The sequence below is a fragment of the Indicator indicator genome, chromosome 7 (assembly GCF_027791375.1).
Source record: "Indicator indicator isolate 239-I01 chromosome 7, UM_Iind_1.1, whole genome shotgun sequence".
NCBI lineage: Eukaryota > Metazoa > Chordata > Aves > Piciformes > Indicatoridae > Indicator > Indicator indicator.
The window spans coordinates 14,658,863-14,682,809 of record NC_072016.1 but is presented as its reverse complement, the minus strand read 5'-3'; the positions used below and the strand labels follow the sequence as shown (position 1 = coordinate 14,682,809).

The window sequence follows — 23,947 nt, the reverse complement described above, 5'->3', positions numbered from 1 at the left end:
TCGTTTTTACACTGTGCCGTTTCCGTTAATGGATTTCGCTAACAAGAGCTTGTGTGTGTGTGTGTGTGCAGCAGCACAGAACTTGGTGTCAATTTACAGGTACCTTCCCCCCCCCCCCCCCCCCCATTGCCTTCAGTGGCTAGTCTGTCATAGACCCACCCATAGACTTTTCTTTACTATAAACCAGCTGCTCCCTGCCTCCTCTTCCTGATAGCATTTCAGTCCAGAAGTGAAGGAGTTTGAAACTTAAGACTTCCTTTAATTTCTTTGGTAACAATCGACATTTAGTCAAGACTGGAAACAATGCTTCGGGTGATTGTGGAATCTGCTACCAATATCCCTAAAACCAAGTTTGGGAAACCAGATCCTATTGTTTCTGTTATTTTTAAAGGTAAGAAAAACTGTCATAAATGTACTTAGGAGGTTTTCTGAAGGATAATGCCATATGTAAGTATTTGAAAACTGGTGAAAACATGTTTTCCTGAAGGTACATTTGATGTAAAAGGAAGACTTTTTAGAGATGCAGGAGTTAACCAAAAGAAGTTTGAACTGGGTGGAGTGAATTGGCCAGCAGTGCTTCTGTTTCAGGATCCATGTTTTAAAAGCTTTTGCAAAGGATTAGCCCTTTGCTTTAAACAGAGGGATTTAACTGCATAGATAAATCCACAAGGAAGATTACCTTGTTTTCCATCTGAAAAAAAAAAAAAGTTATTCCTCTGTCTTCATGGCTTTGTAGAGCCACTGCTCAATATTGCACCAATTTTTTACAGACTGAATTGCACTTAAAAATTTTGCCTGTTGAGATTATTTAATTTAAAATAAGGATTTGGTAAGGGAAACTACATTTTACACTTCTCTTGCTCTTTACATACATACGGGACAAGAGGAAATTAGTGTGTTAAAATTAGAATTTATATGTACAACGATTTATATTTAAAGTGTATTTTACCCGTTGTTATCATTGCCTCAGGTGACTAGACTAAAGGAACTTGATTTCAGGTACTGATTTGTCTTTAAGATTCAGGAACCTCCAGGCAGTTTTGGATCGTGTAATACATTAAACCAAACTGTGACAAATGGTTGTCTTTATTCCTGGTGATCTGTTTTCCTAACTGTGCACTTAAATGGAAAGAGTTTTTCCTAAAGTATGAAAAAATCATTGCAGGGATTTGTCATATTTAGAAACCAAATCTGGAATTGTAACATTTTGCTGGAGGCTGGAAAAGGATGAGGCAGCACATGTCCAGTATTTTAATTTTCAAAATAAGAAATTTTCAAATGCATTATTTCAGCATCAGAAAGATGTAATACCATTCTATTTCCTTTCTTTCCCACTTCTTTTTCAAGCTATTTTTTTTTCTTTGTTTCTTTGGGGGTTTTTATTGCCATTGTGTGTTTGGGCAAGTGCCTGAGCCTGTCTCAGTAACTTTTGTAACTTCCCAATTCTTCTTAATTCTTTTCAGTTTCTTGTCTTTCTCAGCTTCCTTGTTATGGTTTTGCCTTTCTGTGTTACCTCTGTTCCTGCAGTGACATACTCCAGAGTTGGCTTATGCCTTTGCTTCTTTATGCCTGAAGTGTCTGTTTAATTCTTCCTTGTCATCTTTTGTTCCAGCTCTGTGCTTCAATGCAATTCGTTTTTTTTACTCACTAAATAGAAGATAAAGATTTTTTTTTTCTTCCATATTACTGAATTTGATTCTCACAGAATTGTCAGGGTTGGAAGGGACCTTCAGGATCATCTAGTTCCAGTCCCCCTGCCCTGGGCAGGGACACCTTCCATTAGATCATGTTGCCCAGAGCCCCATCCACACTGACCTTAAAAACCTCCAGGGATGGGCTTCCACCACCTCCCTGGGCAACCTGTGCTAGTGTCTCACCATCCTTATGGTGATTCTCAGTCCTTCAATTATGCAAACACAGGAGCTGGGCAACAGACATTAAAGGAATGGCTTTATATTTATCCTTTATGTGTTATAACTGGGACTTTTAATGTTCACAAATGTGCTTAACTATTGATTAAATACAACTTAATGAATGGGACATTTTTAGTAGTATATTTAATTTCTCATTATACCTACCATTTCCTTTTACATTATTTTACTTCATACCAGAAGTCTGATTCTTTGCTTTCTATCCAGAGTGATTCAAAGGGGCCAGAAAATAGGAGGCTTTTGCCAGCCATTGAGCAGCTCTGATTTAATTTGTAACTGGAGTACCTGGTTGCCAGGTGAAGTGGTGTAAGGATCATATCTGAAATAGATTGAACTTCTGGTTGTTGATGTTTATAAATTATTTTTGTAGACCATTTTCCCTTGCTTTGTTAGTGTGTAGATGAGAAACGAGGATTTTATTTTTTTGGAGAAGGTGTGTATCAAATGATTCTGTCTTTAACAATAGTCCATACCCACTGTAGCTCCTGATGGACATAAAAACTACAATGAGGATCTTATTTTCCAAACTGGACTCAGGCATTTGTAAAACTTTGGCCATAGCCCTACAGTACGTTTTCATGATTTGTTTGATTCTGACATATTCTTGGAGAAGTCTTAGGAAATAGCACTTACTTGACAGAAAATTGCTGTGGAAAGTGACACTTCAGTAAACAGTGTTTTATTTGTTAGATTTTTTTCCAAACTGTAACTTACATAGCTTTTGCTGATGTCAGGTTCAGTAATTTTTCAGGCTTCTCTGAAAACACACAGTATCTCTCAGGTTTAGACCTTTTATGACTATGCTGTGAAGAAAAAGGCCATGATCATACAACTCTTGATATGTAAGTGACTCCACAGACACTTTATACATTAGTATAGTTTCATCTGTGTGTAGAATAGACTTCATTTGTGTAACTAAGCTAGGTAGAGACTATACAGTCAGTCCAATTCATACAGTGAAATATATTAGGTATATATTATTAAGAGAAAATAGGCAGTTGTTTTCTGTTGTGTTTAGAGCTGAGGAGTTTTGTGCAAGCATTTGCCTTTTTTTTTTTTTTTCCTTTTTCACATAATTTATGTTCAGTCCAGTGGGAAAGGACTTTTATTTGCCTTAAGAACAATTCAGTGTTCGAAGAGAGCTACACCCTGAAAGTAAACAAGTATTGTAGTCTGGAACTGGGTGCAGAATTCTGAGCTCATCATTACGTGAGACAAATTATTAGTTAAATTAGTATGAAAAACTGTTGCTATTTGCTAAAGTGGCACTAAGTGATAATTATTCAATCAATGCAATTCTTCTGGTTCATCAGATAAATCAAACTGGCTAAAAATGTGCCAGATTATTGTCTTTGGGTATAAAAAGTGACACAATTGCTTATATGTGCAGTCAATGCTAGGACATTGAGCACTTTGATCATTCCTTCTGACAGCCTCATACAGCTTTATGCATTAAAAGCTGATGTGAAATGGCATTCAGCTTAATAGGGCCAACTTGAACAAAGTTTCTTTTGTAGGTATGTTAGTTTATATTTCAGTGTGTAAAAGAAAAGAGTATTAGAGTGTAATTATTCACTCTAAAGTTCTATTTTCTGTTTTGCAGAGAATTAAATTGCCCTAGCTTTAATTTCCTGGGGTTTGGAGGTCTGCCCATTTGATGCTGCAGTTGCTGCAACCATGCAATCTTAATTCTTCATTCACAGAAGTTTTATGAAAAATTTAGTGAACTGAAATGTGATTCTCTCTTGAATCTTAGACTTAAAACTCTTCTAAAAGATAATGTTTGCTTCTGATATTCCACACCTGCTGAAATTAATAATAATGCTAATTAGAGGGGAAAAAACCTGAGGTGCAAGCATTGGTTGTTTTGCAGTACTGTCATTATCTTTGTAATTATAGAACAGTTTAAACAGAATGAATCCTTTTCAACGCTGTCATTGATTATCACTAAGTCATTATTACATTAATTTCCAACTGAGAGTATTAAACAATGTGTGTTAGTATAATGTCTTTTAAACAATGTGTGTTAGTATAATGTCTTTTGATGTGGTTTACAGTACTGACTACTGTAGCAGGACACCTTAGCAGTAGAGGAGGGAAGACCAAGGACCTGAAACTTATATCAGCTCCTAGGATAACTGCATAGTCATTTTACTCTGCTTGGCAGGTGGGGTTGGTTTGTTTGGTTGGTGTTTGGTTTTTTGTGGGTTTTGGTTGTTTGGGTTTTTTTGTGGGAAGGAGAAAGCCCTTTGCCACAGTTTAAAAAACAAACAAAAACCGCAGCAAAACACTCCAGTGCATTAAAAGACTGATAAAAAGGGTAATAAAGTCAGTAAAGTTAAGAAAGCATATTTGAGGAATAGACATGCTAAACTTTAACTAAAATTAGAACTAAAACCCAATGTAAGCCAGTGGTTTTGGTTGTTTGTTTTTTTTTTTTTTAATTCAAGTTTCACAAAAATGCATAACGGGAAAGGTTTTCTCTTAGTATAATCTCTAATATGCATCTTGTTATTCGAATCATAAAGCTTACTCTTCTTTTTATGAAAATGAGTAGTTTAGAGTGGAAAATTTTGCTTCTTGTCAAGAGTTGTCTAGACTATTGCTCAAGCCATGTCTTTCCTACAGTTGAGTTTAGGCAGTGGTTTTTACCCACTAGTTCCATAAGGATCAAGTCTGTGATTCACCGTCTCCTTCACAAAGTGCTGTAACTGTTGCTTTTTTCACTAGCATTGAGACTGAGAATATCTTTTCCCTGACTCTCAGCTCATATTCATAGGGACACTTGGAGTACCAGTGCCAAACCCCAGATATTCTAGGATATTCAGTTTTGAAAATGCTTTGTCTCCTGTTAGATAGCATGCAGCTGAATTTCTCCTACTGCATATTAATTAGTTCTTTGTTCCACACATGCATGCCCACAGCACAGTATGTTATGAATGCTCTTTCCGTTGTGGGATAGTGTGAGTCAATATCCTGTATAAATTGTAGACAATTCCTGTTACATAAATATGAGTCAGCCCTTGCAATTTGCAGTGTGGGCTGACTTTTCTCTCAGTACATCACACTCTTATTCAATAGAAGAAGCCACCACAGTCTACAATGCTTGAATAGTATATGAACTTGCCCATGTGATGTAGCTTTACTGTTGCCTCCAGACCTTTGCAGTGTTTTCCTGGTGAAGTATAGCTGTAACTTGTGAATCATAAAAATGCTATGGCCTTTACTATAGTCCTTAAATACAAGGACCATGTCTGAAACTTAGCCTTCTTGTGGTGGCCAAGCATTTTATAGATCAGTTTACTGACTATACTTAAATACATATATTTGTTATCGCTAATATATGCACTTACTATTTAGAGGTCCATGTGTTTGCCAGCGTGGAAAGCCATGGCATATTACCTGAGTTGAACCTGTTGTAAGAACAGAATTTTGTTTCCCTTTTTAATAGATGTGGCAGCCTGCAGAGGGCCTCTGCAACACTTGAGTTGTATTCCTCTCAGGGAAAGTAATTTGACCTGAATTGCAAAATGCAGTTGCAAATTTGACTGAATGCAAATTTTGCCATGAAGTATGGAAAATTTATAATTTTTAGGCTACAGTATGTGTCAGTGAAGTGATCTGCATAACCTCTGGAAATTGTTTTTTGTTTCAGGAAGGACAGCATTTCTTCTTTTATGCATGTGTATTTCTGCTATTTGCTCATTTAAAGCAGAAAATGCTGACACAAAGAAGATTTTTATTTTTCAAGGTGACTTTATTTCAGAGCTGAACACTTCTAGGTATTTTCTAACTTGGATGTGGTAAATGTGTAACAGATTTTCTTTACTACTGAAGTTCACTTTGAGGTTACTGTTTGGTTGGATGTCTCCAAGTCTTTCAGTCTGCCATCTTTTATCATTACTGACATTGCAGTCAAGGGTCATACAAAGGCTGAGAAACATAAATATTAATTTTGCTTTTTGGGAATTCATTTAGCTATGTTTAAACAAAACAGAATAATAAACCTCAACTGCTAAAATTGCCCAGGAGAATTTCTGATTGCAAAGTCTGCAACTTCTGGAAGAGGCAAAAATAGTTGGAACATTTGGTTTAGAGCTCAAACTTTTTTTTTAATAATTAAAGGGAAAATTGTGATGTTTGTGTAGTGCTTTAGCAAAACCAAATCATCACATTTTGTTTGTCTTTGCAGATGAAAAAAAGAAAACAAAGAAAATTGACAGTGAACTTAATCCTGTTTGGAATGAGGTAATTTTTTTATAAATTCCTGGTCTGTATTAAGACAAAACACTTGTAAAATATGTAATTCAGTTTCTACAGTTGTGGATATTGGTTAGAAATAGGAACTAGTGGTATGTGTTAGTATATGCAGGTGAATGGATTTATCTTGCACCATATATTGCAATTAATTAAGTGATGTTTTTATGTAAAAATAGATGGATGCCTGGTGAGTTTTTTAGGCCTGGCTTTGTTCTTCATACTTTGGTCCAAATAATATTCAGCTATTGCTTGGCCATGTGTTTGGGAACATTACTGGATCCTTTATTATATGTTAGGAAATGACATTACAGAATTAGAAAGAATCATATGTTGAAGTTCCTCGTGATTTGTTTGTAGGGTTGGTCCTATTTTGCATCTTCAGTAGTGTTTTTCTTGTGGAAAATATTGTTTTAGTAGTTATTTTCACAACCAGAAACGGAAGTGAAATATTATTATTACATTTTGTAATCAGGAATACAAAGAAAGGGAACCTACAAATTTTTATCTAAATTCAGCAGCAACTGACTTCAACCAGTATTGCAGGGGAATAGTATCAGATCTTATGAATTGCAAGAACACACTTATTAGTATGAGGAAGTGGAACTGCAAAAGAGGTTATGGCTCAGTATTAAGCAATTCAGTTCTTTTTCTGTTATTTGTACTAATAACTAGCAATTCAAAATTTGCTCCAAGCATGTTCCTAGATTTTTAACTTTGCTTTTGCAAATGTAAGTTGGTCTGTTCTGCCTCTCAAAATTTTTTCTGAATTATTTTGTTGTATACACTACTCTGCTGTTGATTAATTTACACATAACTTGTCATTATAATTTGTTTTTGCTCCATGTTTTGTTTAGATTCTTGAATTCGACTTGAAAGGAATTGCTCTGGATAATTCATCTTCCCTGACAATTATCGTGAAGGATTTTGAAACAATTGGACAAAACAAGTATGTTTGTTTGTTGTTTCCCCTTTCTCCTTCCCTAAGATGGCTCTAAACCATCTTTAAAAATCTCACCAAGAGCCTACATTTTACATCAGTTGTTTAAGCATTACCTAGGAAGAGGGAAGCCTAAGATCAATTTCCTATCTTGTCTGGAGAAATTGAGGTCCTAGGCTCATCTCCTGGGAGACTCACTTAAGTCATCAGGATAAGTATGTTGGATAAAGTACAAAACCTTTTTTGGGAATGGAATCTGAGTTTCTATTATTTTTAGCGTCCTGCCTAGCGGCTAGTGTACTCTTCCTGGCCCAATGAATTGTGAATTCTCTGCACTGTCATTATAAAGCTTGAAGCTGAAAACAAAAGTAACGTCCCCAAGGCCAGCTTGCAGAACTCTTTTTGATACCAGATGCCAGGGTAAATTCTCTTCCACTGAGTAGGGAAATGAATCTGTCTCTAGTTGTTGTCTGAGTGTTAACATGCTTCAGGCTCATTGCATATATGGAAGACTGGCCATGCTGTTGATACCTCCTTTTCTGTTTATATTTTACACGTGTTATTTAAAAATGGATTGAGGATTTTTTTTTCTTTGGTGGTTGCTTTTTGTTTATTTGTTTGGGGGATTTTGTGCCTTTTTTGGGGTGGTGGTGTTTGTTTGGGTTTGGGGTTTTGGTTTTGTTTTTTAAGAAAATACGTAGTTTGATATTAAGGTAAATTGTGTAAGCTCAGCAGAAGAATATTTACATCTAGCTTCCTGTTCCTTAGAGTACTCTAGACATAAACATGGAGTGGAAGGCCACTGAGAATTTCCTTTTCTGACATTCATTTCTTGGAAAGGAATGTCAGAGACTCCTACTGTGAGTAAAGAATTCAGAATTTAGGTCTTCAGACAGAAATACTCATTTTCATGATGTCCCCAAAGTGCAGGAATTTAAGGCTTTTATCCTTTCTGCACCATGTCTGTTTTGATTAGTGCTCATAGTCCATGTCAATAGGCTTGAAATGTACTCTAGAAGTCTAAACTCTACCAGTGTATTAGGCACAGCCTCTACATGCCTAAAGTTGGGTTCTGCATTTTCCAGGCATCTAAAAATCAAGTATCATGGGATGTAAGGCTGCAGATCTTTTGTGTATGGTCCTATTTTTTTTTTTCATTTGTGAAAGAGAAGATAAAGGAAAGTTTCATTTGTGTAATTGTTTGTTGAGTTCTCAGTGCTCAGAAGAAAACTTCTAGTTTTGATAAAAGGATTTATTATTAATTTTAGAGAACTGAATATATACAGTAGCTGTATCTCTGTATGCCTTGAAGAATATCACACAAAACAAAAATGGTTTTCTTTCAACCAAAAAATGAAAAATATATCTAGTTTTTCTTCACATGAAGTAATTGCAGCAGAAAAATGCAGACTGTGATTTTTCTGGAAGTGATTTTTTAACTTTAAAATCTTAACTGCTTCAGACACTGAGAAAGGAGCCACCCTGAATTAAGGCTTCTATCTTCATGTGAAAGGAGACAACAATATTAAAAGTTTTAGAGTGCTGAAATGCTGTCAGTGTCTGTGTTGGCATTTAAACATGTTTTGTAGGTTTCTACTCTTACAGAACGGGAGCATAAAATAACTAAAACATATAAGTAATTTAGGTGTCTTACTTGACTAACTCCTGAAATAAATCTTTTTCAAACTTTTAAAAATAAGACTAGATTTGATCCTGTAAAATGAATTGATAGGATCTTTTGGCTGTGGTCATTGTAAAAAATTGTTGCTGTGAAAAACGAAAATGGTATATATGGGAACACCGGAATTTAGTTAACTCATATTCTGTTAAAAAGAATTATATATAAACTTTAGTAAAACTGGAGGGTACTTTTTGTCTTTCTGAACTTTTGTAGCGTTTAAGCTTTAATATTAGATCTTGAGGTGTGCAGGACACCTTAAGGCAATGCATGCAGATAGTTTTAATGAAGATGTATATTACCAGTTGAAATTATTAGCAACCCGTTATGTCCTGCATGCTATTTGTCTTATGACTTGTCACACACAAATAAACCTGGTCCCAAAAGTCAATTGCAGGAAAGGGTAAGGTCTTGGGTGGTGGCAGGCTAATCAGAAAGCTTTCTTTAAATTCATCTACAGCAAGGATAGTGTGTATTATTGTCTTGAAACATGTTTGTACTAAAAGCTCTGTCAGAAAATCTAGGAATTCTTTCTTAACAGGCATAACAAGATAAAGCTTCATCGATGTGTTTTATCTTCAGTTAATCCATAGCGGTTAAGATCTTCTGCCTATCTTTACTTAAATCATAGGATTTTTTGTCTAAAAAGGTAAATACCTTTGGACAAGCATCAGTCACAGAGATTGTATTTTTAATCTGTGCAGAAAAAAAACAGCTTATCCAAAAGGAGATGCTAGTTCCCTGCTTCAGTGTATGAAGTCCTAGATTTTAAACAAGGATCCATTTCTCTGCTGCATTCCCTTGCCAACTAGTGTTGCTGTTTTGAGAGGGAGTAAGATATCCCACCATCTTCTTTCTTTCTTTTTTTTTTTTTTCCCTGCCAAATTTGGATATTTCTAACACTGAACTATGTTTACATTCAAGTTTATTGATGCTAGTTCACTTCCATTGTTAGCTTTTCTTTACTACTTTGTGGCTTCTCCCAGTATGTGAATTCACATTTTTACAATACTCCCAACAGCTCTATTGTAAAATCACTGTGAGTCAAGCCAATGCCCTCAGATCTCTCATTCTTCAGATTCCTGTGGGTCCCTAAAGCAAGAACATAGTGCATGCCTCTGACTTCAGGGAAATCACAGCACTCGATATAGGAAAGCTTGCCAGTTAGCAGAATTTTGTAGGGGATTTTCTATCAGAAAACAAAAGTACTTATCTAAAGCCCCTAAAATGCTTCACTCTGTAAGGAAGATGTTTTTGTGTTTTTTCATATTGTATTTATAAATATCATCTGGACTCGTATTTGTAGTGTTTAACTCCCAGCTTGTGCAATGGCGTATTTGTTTTGCTTGGGTTTATACACTGGAAGTTGTCTACTACTTACTTATTCTGTGTACAATTTTAGAAATAAACTAGTGCATTTATTTGGAAAAGTGACTTCTCTGTATGGAGCTGGTCTTACAACTGAGAGCTATTATAATGACAGTTTAAAAGATGAGGGGGAGTGAAGTATTAATTTTTACATGTAAATTTGATGCAGTTAACTGAAGTCTTTCTGAGGCAAAGGCTATTATTTCAAAAACCCAGTGTTTGCCATGTGCTTTTGCATTAGTAACGAGTAGACCCATTAACTTGGGAGGCGTATGTGGTGTTTAAATTAAGTGGAATTTGAGTCTAACCAATAATCTTTCCTTTAGAGATTCATGGGTTTATAACTTTAAAGGCTGGATTGAAATGGAGTTTTTTAGGTTTTGAGTGTACAGTGTACATCTAGGGGACTGTGTCACCTGAGAGAGCACTGAGATAAAACTACACCGTGTATTTGGCTTTACTTTCTTGTGCAGGAAAACAAGCAGTGGGGATTGCTATTGCTATTTTCTAAGTAGAAAGAACTTTTGCTCAAATGTTCTGCTGCAGTTCTTCCTACAGTGTAGTATAGAAGCAGACCAATGTGTTTCTCAACCCTAACTTGCTCTGGCTGCTCACTTGCTAGCTCCAAGCAAGTACACATTCTGCTATTCCTTGCATTGTTCTGGAATAGTTGACTAGTTCTGGGAACCTGGCCTGTTACTGCACATAAGAGGTGGCTACAGAACCCATACTCCATTAAAACAAGGCACCAGAAGGTTTCAGTGTAACCCATGATTTGTTACAGCTCCTAGAAACTTACATAGCTATTCATCCAGTCCGTTCTCAGACTGATGCAGGAGGAGGCACAGGGTGGATGTTGTCCCCTTTTTACACTGTGCCAAACCACTTGACTCATTGCTTTGGCATGTTTCTGTAAATCAAACCTCAAAGAACATTATTTTTCCCTGGACATAGAATTTACGGCCTCATTTACAGGATCACTAAACTTTTTCAGATAAACTGAGCATTCTTCATGGTAAAAAGACAAAGTCATTGGGAAAGATAAGTAAAGCAAACCATGCTGACATGTACACAAACAGATCACCCTAGGAATAAGCCAGAGAGGGCTCATATGGTTCATGCTTAGCTAGAATTTCCAGCATAAAGATGTTTGAAAAGACAACACATCTGTTTTCTATTATGTCTAATGTTGTGAATAGAACGAATTCAAACTCTCGGAAAGCTAATCTTTATGCAGTTTGAAGGCAAAAAAAAATCTTAGTAAATCAGTTGTTCCTATGAAGTTAAGGGAAAAAATGTTAACAGGAAAGTACAGTCATATTTGAATGAAGTGGTTTTCATTATTTTTAAAAGAGATTTGGAATTGTGTTTCCTCACGTTCCCTGCATAGTTAGTAACCTAGCAACACAGAGGAAAAACAGATTGGCACACCCTTTTCTCAAGCAGAAAATGTGGCCACGGATGAACAGTGCACAAATTATTTAATCATGCTTATGTATTTTCTGTAGTTAAATGATTCTAGATAGTCTGAATCCTCCTACACCTGACCCTTTTTAATGGATTCTTTTCCATGTCAGCAAGCCTGAGCATAGTTGGAGGTTTTCCTTGCATGCATTGTATGCAAGATTCAGCTTTGCTGAGATTCAGTTTTAGGGGTTTCTGCCAGGTACAAAATAGTATCTGTGCTTCGTTTCATGTTTAAAGTTTGTACTATCAAATAACTAAAGAAGATAAAAATAGTTATTTTGCTCTTAATAGAAATTTTAAAACAGCATGAAGGTGGGTGTTTTGTACAGTTATGTACACTGAAGAAGAACGGTTGAGTGCAGTAATTGTAACTGCAGTGTGGGATCCAGACTACTGATGAGAATAATAAATATAAACCTCTGCCAAAATGAACTCTGAAAAATAAGAAGAATTTAAATCCTTAACTCTCACTGGATTAAAATCACAGGGCTTCCAGTAAAAGTAGTATGCAAGGAGCTGGAGGAAGTGATATGCTAAAGAATTTATTATAAATAGCTACCTTCAAACAGAGGAGGAGCAATAAAATGGTTGGTAGTGTGAGTTAGCACTTCCTGATCCAGGCATGGGTGTGAAGTTTCACTTCTCTTGGTTATTTGGACAGCTACAGGAAGTGCTAACCCCAGTGGTAATGGATTAATTAGCTTTGGCACAAATGCAAGACCGTGTTTAGTAGTTGGTCACCAGTAGTTCACTGATTTCAGCTGGTAACCCAAGCATTTCCTTTTGATTAATGGAGGGAAAAGTATCACAGGCCTAGCACTGATAAGGTACATTCAAAGAGATTTAAAATCTGCTTCTAAACGTGTGGATTTTGCATTTATCTATGGTGCCTTATTCAGTGGTAGATCAGAATGTTTAAACTGCTTGTGGCAGGACAGTTTTGTTTTGGTGGGGGTTTTTTTTTGTTTTGGGGGGGGTGTCTTTATTTCTGCAGAACTGGAAAGTTTTAAAGAGACCTGGCTGACTGGGCACTATACATACTTAAGTCTTAGGGATGGCCAAAAAGGTACTTAATCAGAGTTAAGAAGCAATACTCATTTGCTGTCTACTGCCAAAACAGCTGATGAACAAAATGTCAGGGTGTATTGAGTTATTCTGAAAGCTGAAAATATCCTTACTTGATGCTATCAAGAAGCCAGTGTGCTCTGGAATTAAATGGGCAAGTATCTGCCTAGGCAAAAGAAAGAAAGCTGAAATAGCTCTAGCAAAGAGCAATGTCCTTTGATGATGAATAGGTGACAGAAAATCTTTTCACCTGTGCTGGAAGGAAAGGACTCCTTGTCCTCTTGAAAGTCATGACTTTTGCAGGAGATAGCATACAATCCTGCCTGAAGGTAAAAGGTCTTCAGAGGAACACTGCAACTCCACAGTAGTCATGTGGAGGAGTGGGGGTCTGGTTACATGTCAGGAGCACAATAGCAGACCTTGCAGCAAAGCGTTAAACAGCAGTGAGCTGTTAACGGGTGTGGTGTTACAGCAACAGCTGCTACTATCTGATCTTACCCAACTTATGCCAAAGATTAGTCTTGAGAGAAGCATCTCTGGAAAAAATGCTTTCTCCAAGACCTGTACAAGTGATGAAGATGAGACCTGGTGATGTCCTTGAGACATTCCTTGTTAGTTTTGAATATACTACTTCAGGTATAGCTGCGTGATCAAAACCAGACTGGATATGGTCCTAGGCAACTTCTTGTAGCTGCCTGTGCTTGAGCAGAGTGGTTGGACTAAATGATCTTGAGTGGTCCATTCCTACCACATCAGTTCTGTGGTTCTGTTGAGAGAGGGATGAAACAGGCCAAATCGAGTGAACAGGACCTTTTTGGGGAAGGCAAAAGACTAACTGCCTAGAGCTTAGAATTTGTCTAAAACTTAGAAGTAGGCTAAGATAGTGTATAGGCTGAATATTAAATTTCTCACTCTTGCTAGGGTGGAAAAGGACTGAAGACTAAAGTGGCCCAAACTGTTAAGGGAGGAGGGAACTAAGGACTTCAGAGGCAACTTAGTAGCAAGCAAGTAGTCTATGTAACTGACACCCTCTTCATTCTTCTGAAGGTGATCAGAATTTTATAAACAATTACTATGTATTCAAATGTCTGCATATTTTTTGCACAGGACAGGTGAGGATGTAGAAATAGAAACTTACACGGAAAAATTTCAAAAGCACTACTGTTGAACAGCTTATCTTGAGTAACGTCACCTGATAGGGTGTGGTTGCTGCAACACTGGTATGGATGATTTGAGACTGGATGACTTCTGAAGTTCTTCATGATGTTAATGTAAATCACTCCAGCTCATATCAAATCAAAATCACAAGTCTACAATGTTTTTCTACAAATATACATAGAACTTTCTCTAGAATCGAATTTGGCGTAGCTGGTTTTGGGTAGTCTTCCTGTGTTTCTTCTTTCTGTGAGACCTCAAATTATGTATGTTTCTCTCTGTTATTATCAAATGAGAAAGCTTAGTCACAGCTGAAGGATTTGGGGGAAGAAGGATATTTGGAATTGAAAGTTTTTACTGATTAATTTTGGATTAAAGGAAAAAGAGTGAAGAGAATTTGTTTTCTTTCAGTATACATCTATTTAAAGGAATTTCAAGCATTTTTTCCTTCCAAATGTAGGAATGGTTTCCCATTTGCTTATATTATAGTTGCTTTCAAAGCTATTACTGTGTTACAAGGCTATGTAATAAAGAGAAAATGCATTAAGCTACTCAGTATTCTTCTCTGCTTTGAGATTTTCGGTCATTATGGAATTAATCCTTTCTGCTTTTCTTAGACTATTAAATAGTATCAGTGTCTCTCTGTGACACCTGCTCTTCACATATAAAAGTTTGGGCAGATATCAAGAGAGATGTTCTCTTTGGTGTGTATTGTCAGACTTGCTTGATTTCTACACAAATTTTTTGACTGTTAAAGCCACAAGGTAAAAAAAAACAATGTCTCTTTCTGTTTAAGAGAGCAACTGCTGACATTTCCTGAGCTAAGGAAACATTACTGTTTAATGTCCATATTTGCCACATCTAATCACAAGCAATGTCAAATAATACTACAGTTGGAAGGATAAATAAGGCCACCGCTTGTGTATCTCATGTTCCAAATCTAGGTTTGTCCTGTGTGTTAAATGTAATTTTGATTCTGTAACAGGAGAAAATGCTTCTTAAGTTCCCTAAAGTTGAGAAACGAGTCAGCTGATGTCCATCTCTCTGTAACAGTTTGTAAGGATTTTAGATGTGCCTAATCTAATGCTCACTGAAATGACTAGACGTATTTCCATCTTTTTTGAAAGGAGACAGGGTCAAGACCACAATACAGAATCCAGGTGTTTGCTCAGTGAGGAAAGGCAGGGGTTAGAAATGGCATCAGACCAGAGGTGAAAGGTTTGGGTAGCAAGTCAAAATTTTCAAAAAGATGGCTGGAATTTGGAGGAGTGAAATGAACTGGGAAAGCAGAGTTGACTGAGGAGGTGACAGCACCAAAGTAATTCTAATAGGTCATTCCAAAGAAAGCGTAGTTATTTTATGTGCTCAGCTGAAAAAAAAGTAGCAATGTATAATACCTGGAATGTGTATTTACAGGAAAATAATGTTTTATACTCACCTATGCTAAGGCACTTTGCTGAAGTAAATTATACTCTAATGACATAGAACCTGAGGGTAGCTATAATAGTGCTCTTGCTCCAAGTCAAAAAAATGCCCTTACATCCTTAGCTTCTCCTTATAAAACCACTGTAATCCGTTTAAAGGGACCTCAGTTAAGCTCTCCATGTACAGATCTTTTTTTCTGCTTTGGCAGCAAAGCTGGTATTTTGTTTGTCAAACCTGTTCTTTGTAATATTTACAGGGTGGAATTACCTTGGGCTTTTTTGTGGGGAAAAAAATCTCAATTATTCCAATAATCTACTTCAGTATAGGAGTAAACTATTACTGCATACTGTGGAAATAAAATACAGTGCCAGGTATCATGAGACCATTAGAAACGGTGCCTAAAAGTTTCTTATCTTAAAAGTGCATGCAGTTTTCACTTTTTTTGAAGAGGATAGGGCTGACAAATACAGCCCAAAAGTGGGTAGTAGTGCAGGAGGGTTTAACACATAATGTGAGATCTCCTGGAAAGCTTCCTTTGTTAGGCCTATCTAGAGCCATATTAAACATTCTGAGAATTTAGAGGCAAAGAGGCAACATATACCAAAATCTACAGTTTAGGCAAGAAGATGAATTTTGTGAAGCCTCTAGTAAACTCACTGACTGCATTTGTTCTGTTTAATTGTATTCATTACAGAGATGTGTGTATGTCTTTTTGTCTCTGTGTAGTAGAACAGCTGTGGTATGTAGGTTTTTTTTATACCTTATGTTTCATCTGAGCGCTTGCAAAGCTATGTAGGGAAATCAAGTATTACATCTGGTAGTCTATCAGTTGTAATTCCATTGCTGAAACAAGTGAAATAGCTGCTGAAAGTTATACAGAAGATTATTTTTAAAAATAGACATAAATTTTATTAGGCTGTTTAACCTCTTCTAGGTTAAAGCTGTGTCTTAAATGAACACCAGAATATAGAATCACAGAACATTAGAGATTGGAAGGGACCTCCAGAGATCATCGAGTCCAACCCCCCTGCCAAAGCAGGATCACCTAGGGTAGTCAGTATATGTCAAGTGAAACAGAAAATATAAATTAGCAGTACACAATTATTAGATAACATTTGCAGTGATCCTTTTTTGTCTTGAGTTTTCAAGTCGTGGTTGGAGTTACTTGTTCGACTAACAGGCACCAGCAAAAGGCAACAGCAACTTCTGTTTGTATACTTGCATTCTGATAATAATTTTTACTTCATTGCAGATTAATTGGCAGTGCCTCCGTAGCACTTAAGGATCTTGTAGGTAACCAAAGCAGGTCTTTTCCCTTCAAACTAATACCTCTGCTGAATGAAAGAGGACAAGAAACTGGAGTGAGTGGCTTACATTTCCTTATTTTACTGTATTCTTCACCAGAATGTTTTAACAATAGGGCTAATAGTGAAACAAAACTATTTTCAAGTTATTTTTACTTTATGAATTAAATGCTTGGAATTCATAGCAAAAGCTCCAGACAGAGGAAGTTTGTAACAAGATCTAATTGTGTCTATACTGTCTGAGTTTGTTTAATAGCTTTTTAAGTTTGATCAATTGTTTTCTGTGTATGCATTTTTTTATATATATTATAAATACTATGGGCTCCAAGGTATGCATGGAAATCAGCACCAGAACAGGTTCCATATGCATTTTTTTTGCTGAATTCTTTCTAATATCCACCTGTGTCATAGCAGTGATTCTAGAAAGCACATAGTCAGGTACATGCTCACTGACAGCTCTGTTCAGAAAGTTACACAAGAATGGTTTAATGTGTGTTTACATTTAACAGTTATTAACTGGTTGTTAACTTAGTTATTAAATAATTTCAAGAACTGGGACTTTTCAGTATTTGTACAGGCTAGCTGTTCAGGCACTTCATATTGCTTATAGTATGGTTAATAAGAGGCTTTAAGAGTAATTTCAGTATCTCATCAGCTGTAGTTTAATATCATAGTTAGTTGGTCAGAGGGTTGGGCTTTTTTTGCTGACTCCTTGTATTACTGTGGCAACTAGGAATAAAACTGATTTGTTCAATATTCCAAAACCACAGTCAAGCACAAGCAAGATAATTCTATAATTAGAATGGAAAATGACATCATGTTTTTCTTTCAGGATGGTGGTATGAACAAGCAACTAGAAGAGCCAGATAGGATATATTACTTATGGCTAAGACTTGCTATGTTGTTGATCAGATAGTGTTATTTCCACTGCCTTTGTTTTTCCATCTGCAGATTTAGAATGGCACCTAGCCTGTCATGAATATTGTGGAACTAAGTAAATTGAAATTTTTAGAACATCTTACATACTTGTATTATGAGAGACTTTTCTAAATATAAATACAGTAATTTCTTTTATTAGAGGTTATTTCAGAGCCTGTATCGTTAGCTACAAATTGTGTCATCTTTGTTTGTATGTATGTATAGCTTAAAACCAATTTATTTATTTACCAATTTTATTATAAACTGTGCTGTGACTATAAATAGTTAACTGTTCAGCTTTGAATCAACTGTTGTCAATATTGTGTGCTACATAAAAACTCATGTATTTCTCTATAGGCAACAATTGATTTGGTAGTAGGATATGAGCCACCAGCTGGACCTGCAAATCCAAATGATCCAGGAGGGACCAGTATCCAAGAAGGTATTTCAATCTTTTCTCAGAACACTATTTTAAAAGGTCATGGAAATATTTAAGGTAAACCAAGAAAGTGATTCAACAGCATTGTTCATCAGAAAAAAATGTACTTAGAAGCAAGCATGTTGAGACTGCCAGATAGTGATGATTCAGAACTACAGCGAGGAAGAAAATTGGCATTTCCTGACATAAAATGTTTTTTTAGTGTCATTTTGTCTAGTGAAATCATGTTACAAAGGAACGGTGTTGCTTAAGAGCTTTTCAAAATGGCTTTTGTTTAGAAAATAAAGGGTTTTGAATGAAATGACAGCTTTACTCTAATGCTAAGGCTAGCCGAATCACATTTTTTGAAAAGTATGTTCCCTTACTTTCAATATCAAGGAACTTTGTGAAAAGATTTTCTTAAATCATTAAACTGTAGAATAAGTAAGTTTTGAAAGACAGTTTGCTGAGTGTTTTTGAGATCCTCTGAGTTTCCAGACTCTTAACTGTGAAGTAAAAAGTTTTTGCATTTGACAAATAATTACCTTAATATCCAGACTTTGTTTGTGCAGAAAAAAATTAATGTAGGAAAAGTTATATTTTTGAGGAGAAATAAATCAGTTTGACTGTTATATGCTGATAGATAATGTAAAAAGGAAAATGTTGGAGTGAGGAGTCTTCTGTGGGTAAATTTTGATTCCACTGATTTTTATTTCACTGAGAGGTGGTTTTGGGAAGTGGAAGGATAAGTAGTGCAAACACAAAAGATTTGTGTTTAATTACTGAACTACAAAATAGTTTAACAGAAAGGTGGACTTGAAGGCTTTAATAGAAAACTGACTTAGATTAAATTATTTTTATAGCTTTTAAAAATTTTGCTCAAATTACAGCATAATACAGGTAAAATAGAACATGACAGGTTTTTATCTAGTATCCAGCAATTGCATGAAAATTATTTCAGTGCAAATTATCAAACACACCTTAGTTAGTTATTGTAAATACCTATTTCCCATGAAATGAAATCACCTCCCCAGCTGAGATTGCTTCAGTTCAGTCAGTGAGTGTAATCAGTCTGTTACATGGATCCATCCAGGCAGATGGGTTTTGAAAGATGTTAGGGAGGTGGGGTGTTCTGCTTATGAAATACATGGTATGGGAATCTCTGCGTTTTTGTCTCTTACAAGGGTCATTGCAGGCTTCATTGTGCAAAGCAATCCTCATCCTGTGTTGGCAAACTAATTCAGAAAGTTAGCCAACATTCTGTTAATTCTAACCATCAGAGACACAGCTTGTTCTTCTATTTGATTTTGACATAGTCACTGTCCTTCAGTTAAGAAAAGAAGCTGGAATCACAAGGGAGTGACACACTTTTGCGGCCTGAATATTTATGCATCATGTTTTGCAATCACGTGGTGATGATTGCAGTTGAATTGTACTTTCCTAAAACTTCAATTAGTTGATTCCAAAAAGTGTATGGAAATTGTGTTAGATATTCTGCATCCTGAAGAGGGACAGATCTACAGTTAGTTTAATGGGGATTGAAATTTGTTGTTAGGCAGGCTAAAATTACTAGCTTTCAAAAGGAGTTGGAAGCATGTGGTTAGCAAAAAAATTGTTGAAATGAGGTAATAGTATAATTTTAATGGATGCCTTGGATATTTTCTTATGAACTGCACTGTTTTCTTACTATATGAGATGGAGAAGATGATGGAGGTTATGAGGATGGCATGGATGGTCCTGTTGGTGGAATCACACCAACAGTTCCAAATAGCACGAAGGAAGCTCAGCTAGCTAAACGCATCACCAAAGGGAAGAAAACACGGAGGATCCTTTCTAACAAACCACAAGATTTCCAGGTAGTAGATTTATTAAATTATATATGTTCTTTTTGTTTCCTGTCTGGCATGACATTGCACCTTTCACACACAGCCTGGCATAATCTAATGTCAGATTGTGTAGAGACAATTAGCTTCTTCATTTGAAAGCCTGCATTTCAAAAGTATTCTTCAGCTTTGCCTGTTACAGAGATGTCCAGTTTTGTATAGTTCTGGCCAAAATCTAGATGAACCTTATTTATATAGCTTTATAGATTGCAAACTACAATAGCAACTTTAAAAATAAGTAGTAAAAGCAAGTAAAAAAAAAAAATTACTGAAATCATCATGCCCAAATTGTCATGTAAAATTCGAGTAAAATTATACTTACTGTTATAATTAAGTTTGAAAAGTCTGTCCACTGCTTATCTGCCAGCTACTTCAGGTGTTGTCTGAGTTTTTTGATGGTATAGTAAGAAATTGTCACCAGGATGATAGCTAATACATGAAATTAATTACTACAAATACTTGATCTTTTAATTTTTTTTTTTTTTTTTTTTTTTAGATTCGTGTTAGAGTCATTGAAGGTCGTCAGTTGCCTGGAAATAACATAAAACCAGTAGTGAAAGTTCATGTTTGCGGTCAGACACACCGAACAAGAATCAAAAGAGGAAACAACCCGTATTTTGATGAAGTGAGTGAGTGATGTAGTAACACTGTTGATGTTATCAACACTGTTGATGTCATCAAATGTAGAAAAACAGTCACTACAGCTTTTCTTATGATCAGTGAATAAGAATTTGCTAACGTTTAAGGGTAATTATGACTAATATGTATTTTACAGCTCCCTTCCCTTTCTTCATGTATTCACATCTCTAATCGCATCTCTATTGCTGGCAGTCTTAGAAGATAAAGCTATCTAGAAGGAAGTCAAACTTCAGATGAAATCTGTGAAACATGTTCTTTGATACAGTTAGCTGTGTTACATAATAACGACTTTGAGTGGTTGTGTGCTGGTTATAAATTCACAGAAAAAATAATTAGGAATCGTTGTAGGCATCTGTGGTGTGTGCAGATGAGCTTTCAGTGCAGTGCTTTGAGTCAATAAAATTGCCATGCAGAATCTGGGAATGTCATTACCTTGCTATCTATGATTTGTAAAAGCACAACTACATTGCTTTGTCTAGACAGGGATCTGTACATTAAACACACTAAAATACAGAAGAAAATCCAAAGCCATATGAAGAAAAGAAGCATGATCCCATGTCTGGAAGACTATTGTTGGAAACATTAAGCCTAATAGAGATAATGCTGAGGGATAACTCTCATTATCTGAACAAATGTGGAAAATGCAAGACTTTTGGAATTCACTGGCAAGAATGTTTGACATGTGTAGGCAAAACCAAGCAAGCTATAAAAATTTGAGAGCTGAACTAAGCTGTAGGTAGCAGTCAAAGTTTGTGAAGCAGTGGCAAAAATCGGGGAAAGGAGAAAGCCGGTGGCACCTTGTATTGAATCACTTCCTAGCCAGTGTCAGTATCCAGACTAGGCTAAACATGGAATAGCAGCAACCACATCTATGTACCCTTCTCTTGTTGGATAAAGTGCTGACTGGAGCATGGCTGGGCTCTAAGACCTAACTTAATGAGGCATATACTATTGATAAAACAAAAAAGCTGATAAATAGTCAGTATGTCTTCATGCTGACAGACTATCAGAGTTATTCCTGTGGACTTGAATTTCAAAGGTGCAAAACATCGAGCACAAAAAGGAGGTCTACAGAGAGTTGAAGCATGGACAGGTATCTTGAGAGGAACACAGAGAAGTTGTCTGAGTAGTCAGAGACCAGGGCAGGAAAGCTAAGGATTCAAACGGAAAGAAAGATTCAACATTAGGAAGAAATCTTTTACCATGGTGAAACACTGGAACATATTGCTCAGAGAAGTTGTGGAGACTCCAACCCTGGAAATGTTCAAGGCCAGGTTGGATGGGGCCTTGAACAACCTAGCCTAGTAGGAGGTGTGCTTACCCGTGGCTGGGGGATTGGAACTAGATGATCTTTAAGGTCCCTTCCAGCCCAAAGCATTCTATGACTACAATCTCTAATAAGCACTGGGCCTAACAAGACCTTTTTGACAGCTAAACCAGAGATAACTAGATGACAATTGAATGTCTTGGACCATGGACAACCTTTATCATTCCCAAAGTTTTTCCCCTGAGGAAAATGTGAAATGCAGAACAAGGAGCAAAGGCAGTGCTGAAAGTCTGCTGCACAGCTATTTCTACTGTATTTGTTCAAATGGAAGATGGGAGTGTCTTTTGTCTATTTTGTACTACATTTATTTACTGAATTTAGTTTTTTATTCTGCACTAAATTTCCATATAATATGTTTAGCAAGAGGGCAGGGTAAAAGTACTGTAGGAGGTATGTTTCAGAAACCTCTTAAAAGAGTGTTCTTGCATTTTCTGTTCAGAGAATTATGTGCTTCTCATTTGAAGACAGTAATATTTTTTTTTTTTACCTTAACAGATCTTTTTCTACAATGTCCACATGACTCCTTTAGAATTGCTTGATGAAACAGTTAGCATTCGGGTAAGAAAAAATAGTGCATGTTCAAAAGGCTGCTGGATGCATATAGTATTTTATGGCCATTTCACTGTAATGTTTTGGAATATTCCTGCTTCATGCCTGTCTGTCTTTTTAGGTGTATGACTCTTACTCTCTACGAGCAGACTGTCTAATGGGAGAATTTAAGGTGTGTATGAAACAACTTTCTTGTCTTGACTAAATTAAATAAAAACAAATAAATGTTTAAGTACTTGTTTTACATGTTTACATTTATACTACCATAGTGTGGAGACAGAGAATTACCTGATACTGTCTTGCTTATCATGCTAGAGACCATTTCCTCAGAACACTAGTATAGTTTTCTTATTTAAGTAGAAAATTATTGTTAAAGAATATTGTCTATTTTAGGTAGATTTGGTTTTTTGGCTCAAAATGTATTGCAGTGGCTATTTGATATGAGGTAGGGTCTGAAGAGTTAAATTTATTAGGTAGCTGATAGGCAGAATGGTGATATGTATGGTGGGATAAAGATACACATTCTAAAGTGATGTGGAAAGGTGTTCCTTTGGTCAGAAGTTTAAGTAAAAAAGATGTTGGAAAATTCTTGTAGTTAAAGTAATCTCTGTGGTTCTGATGGCATTAATGAGATTGTATTTGTTAAATTTAAGTAAAAGAGATGCTGGAAAATTCTGTTAGTTAAAGTAATCTCTGGTTCTGATGACATTAGTGAGATTGTTTGTATTTGTTAAAATAAATATTCGGAGCAAACCTGTGGCTATTGACTCTGGTCCTAAAGCAGTACAAAGAACTCACATGACAGCTTCTGGGATCCTCTATTTCCCATATGAATGTTGTCTGTATTTGCTGTTTGCTTGTTGTGTGCTGCACAAATTCAGCAAGTGTCTAGCTTTTCACAAAAATATGCAAGTGTGAAAGAGTGCACTTTTCTAAATTATGCTGCTTCTGTAACAAAGCTGGTTGGTTTGCTTCTCTCTGCTTATTAGCTTTGTGATTTCTAGTGATTCAGAGAGTGAGTGATATATTGCTCTGTGGAGAACTGATCATTCACTAAGCATGTGACAGCATGTCATTTTAGCTATTTTCTGTTCCTGCAGGCACACATTCCAGGAGAAAACCCTAAGGGTAATTCTCTTTAGAAAATCACCCTCTCACTTTACCTGAAAGGAGTGCTAGCCCTAATTACCATAAACAAACATACCTGCCTTCCTGAACCCGTTTGAAATCTGATACAATGAATACAGTTGTGCTATATGTAAAGAGGAAAATTCCCCATCATCTTCATAAAGTAAAAAGGAAATTATTCATTTAAAAGCAACCTTCATTTCTGGAACTGAAGGATGAGATATTGAACAGGAAATAGAAACAAAAGAGTTCTGAAAAGCTTGTCTGAACATAAAGTAATGGGGGAGCACAGAGAATTCAAGAAGCAGTAAACTAGCCTTATCTTTCTCTGGTAACTGGAAAAGCTGGGGGTTTGATGACAGAACAAAGTAACTACAGCTGTTAATTCTGTTTTTCTTGCATTTTCTTCTTGTCTGCTGTATCTATTCCAAATCCACAATTTTTCAGTGTAAGGTATTTCCTCTTTTCCCAAGAGTATGCTATGTAAACTTTGTT

The 23,947-nt window shown here is 36.1% G+C and overlaps 1 protein-coding gene across 1 annotated transcript in view; it reads left to right on the top strand.

Annotated features, from left to right (window-relative positions):
• Window positions 1-303: 303 nt before the first annotated feature.
• MYOF (myoferlin) overlaps window positions 304-23,947 on the top strand; it is a 65,065-nt gene continuing 41,421 nt past the window's right edge. The window contains exons 1-9 of the mRNA XM_054382219.1: window positions 304-391; window positions 6,124-6,179; window positions 7,046-7,137; window positions 16,539-16,647; window positions 17,866-17,950; window positions 19,622-19,782; window positions 20,306-20,434; window positions 22,271-22,333; window positions 22,446-22,496. Of these exons, the coding sequence (XP_054238194.1) occupies window positions 304-391; window positions 6,124-6,179; window positions 7,046-7,137; window positions 16,539-16,647; window positions 17,866-17,950; window positions 19,622-19,782; window positions 20,306-20,434; window positions 22,271-22,333; window positions 22,446-22,496 (834 nt within the window). The remainder of the gene's footprint in view (window positions 392-6,123; window positions 6,180-7,045; window positions 7,138-16,538; window positions 16,648-17,865; window positions 17,951-19,621; window positions 19,783-20,305; window positions 20,435-22,270; window positions 22,334-22,445; window positions 22,497-23,947) is intronic.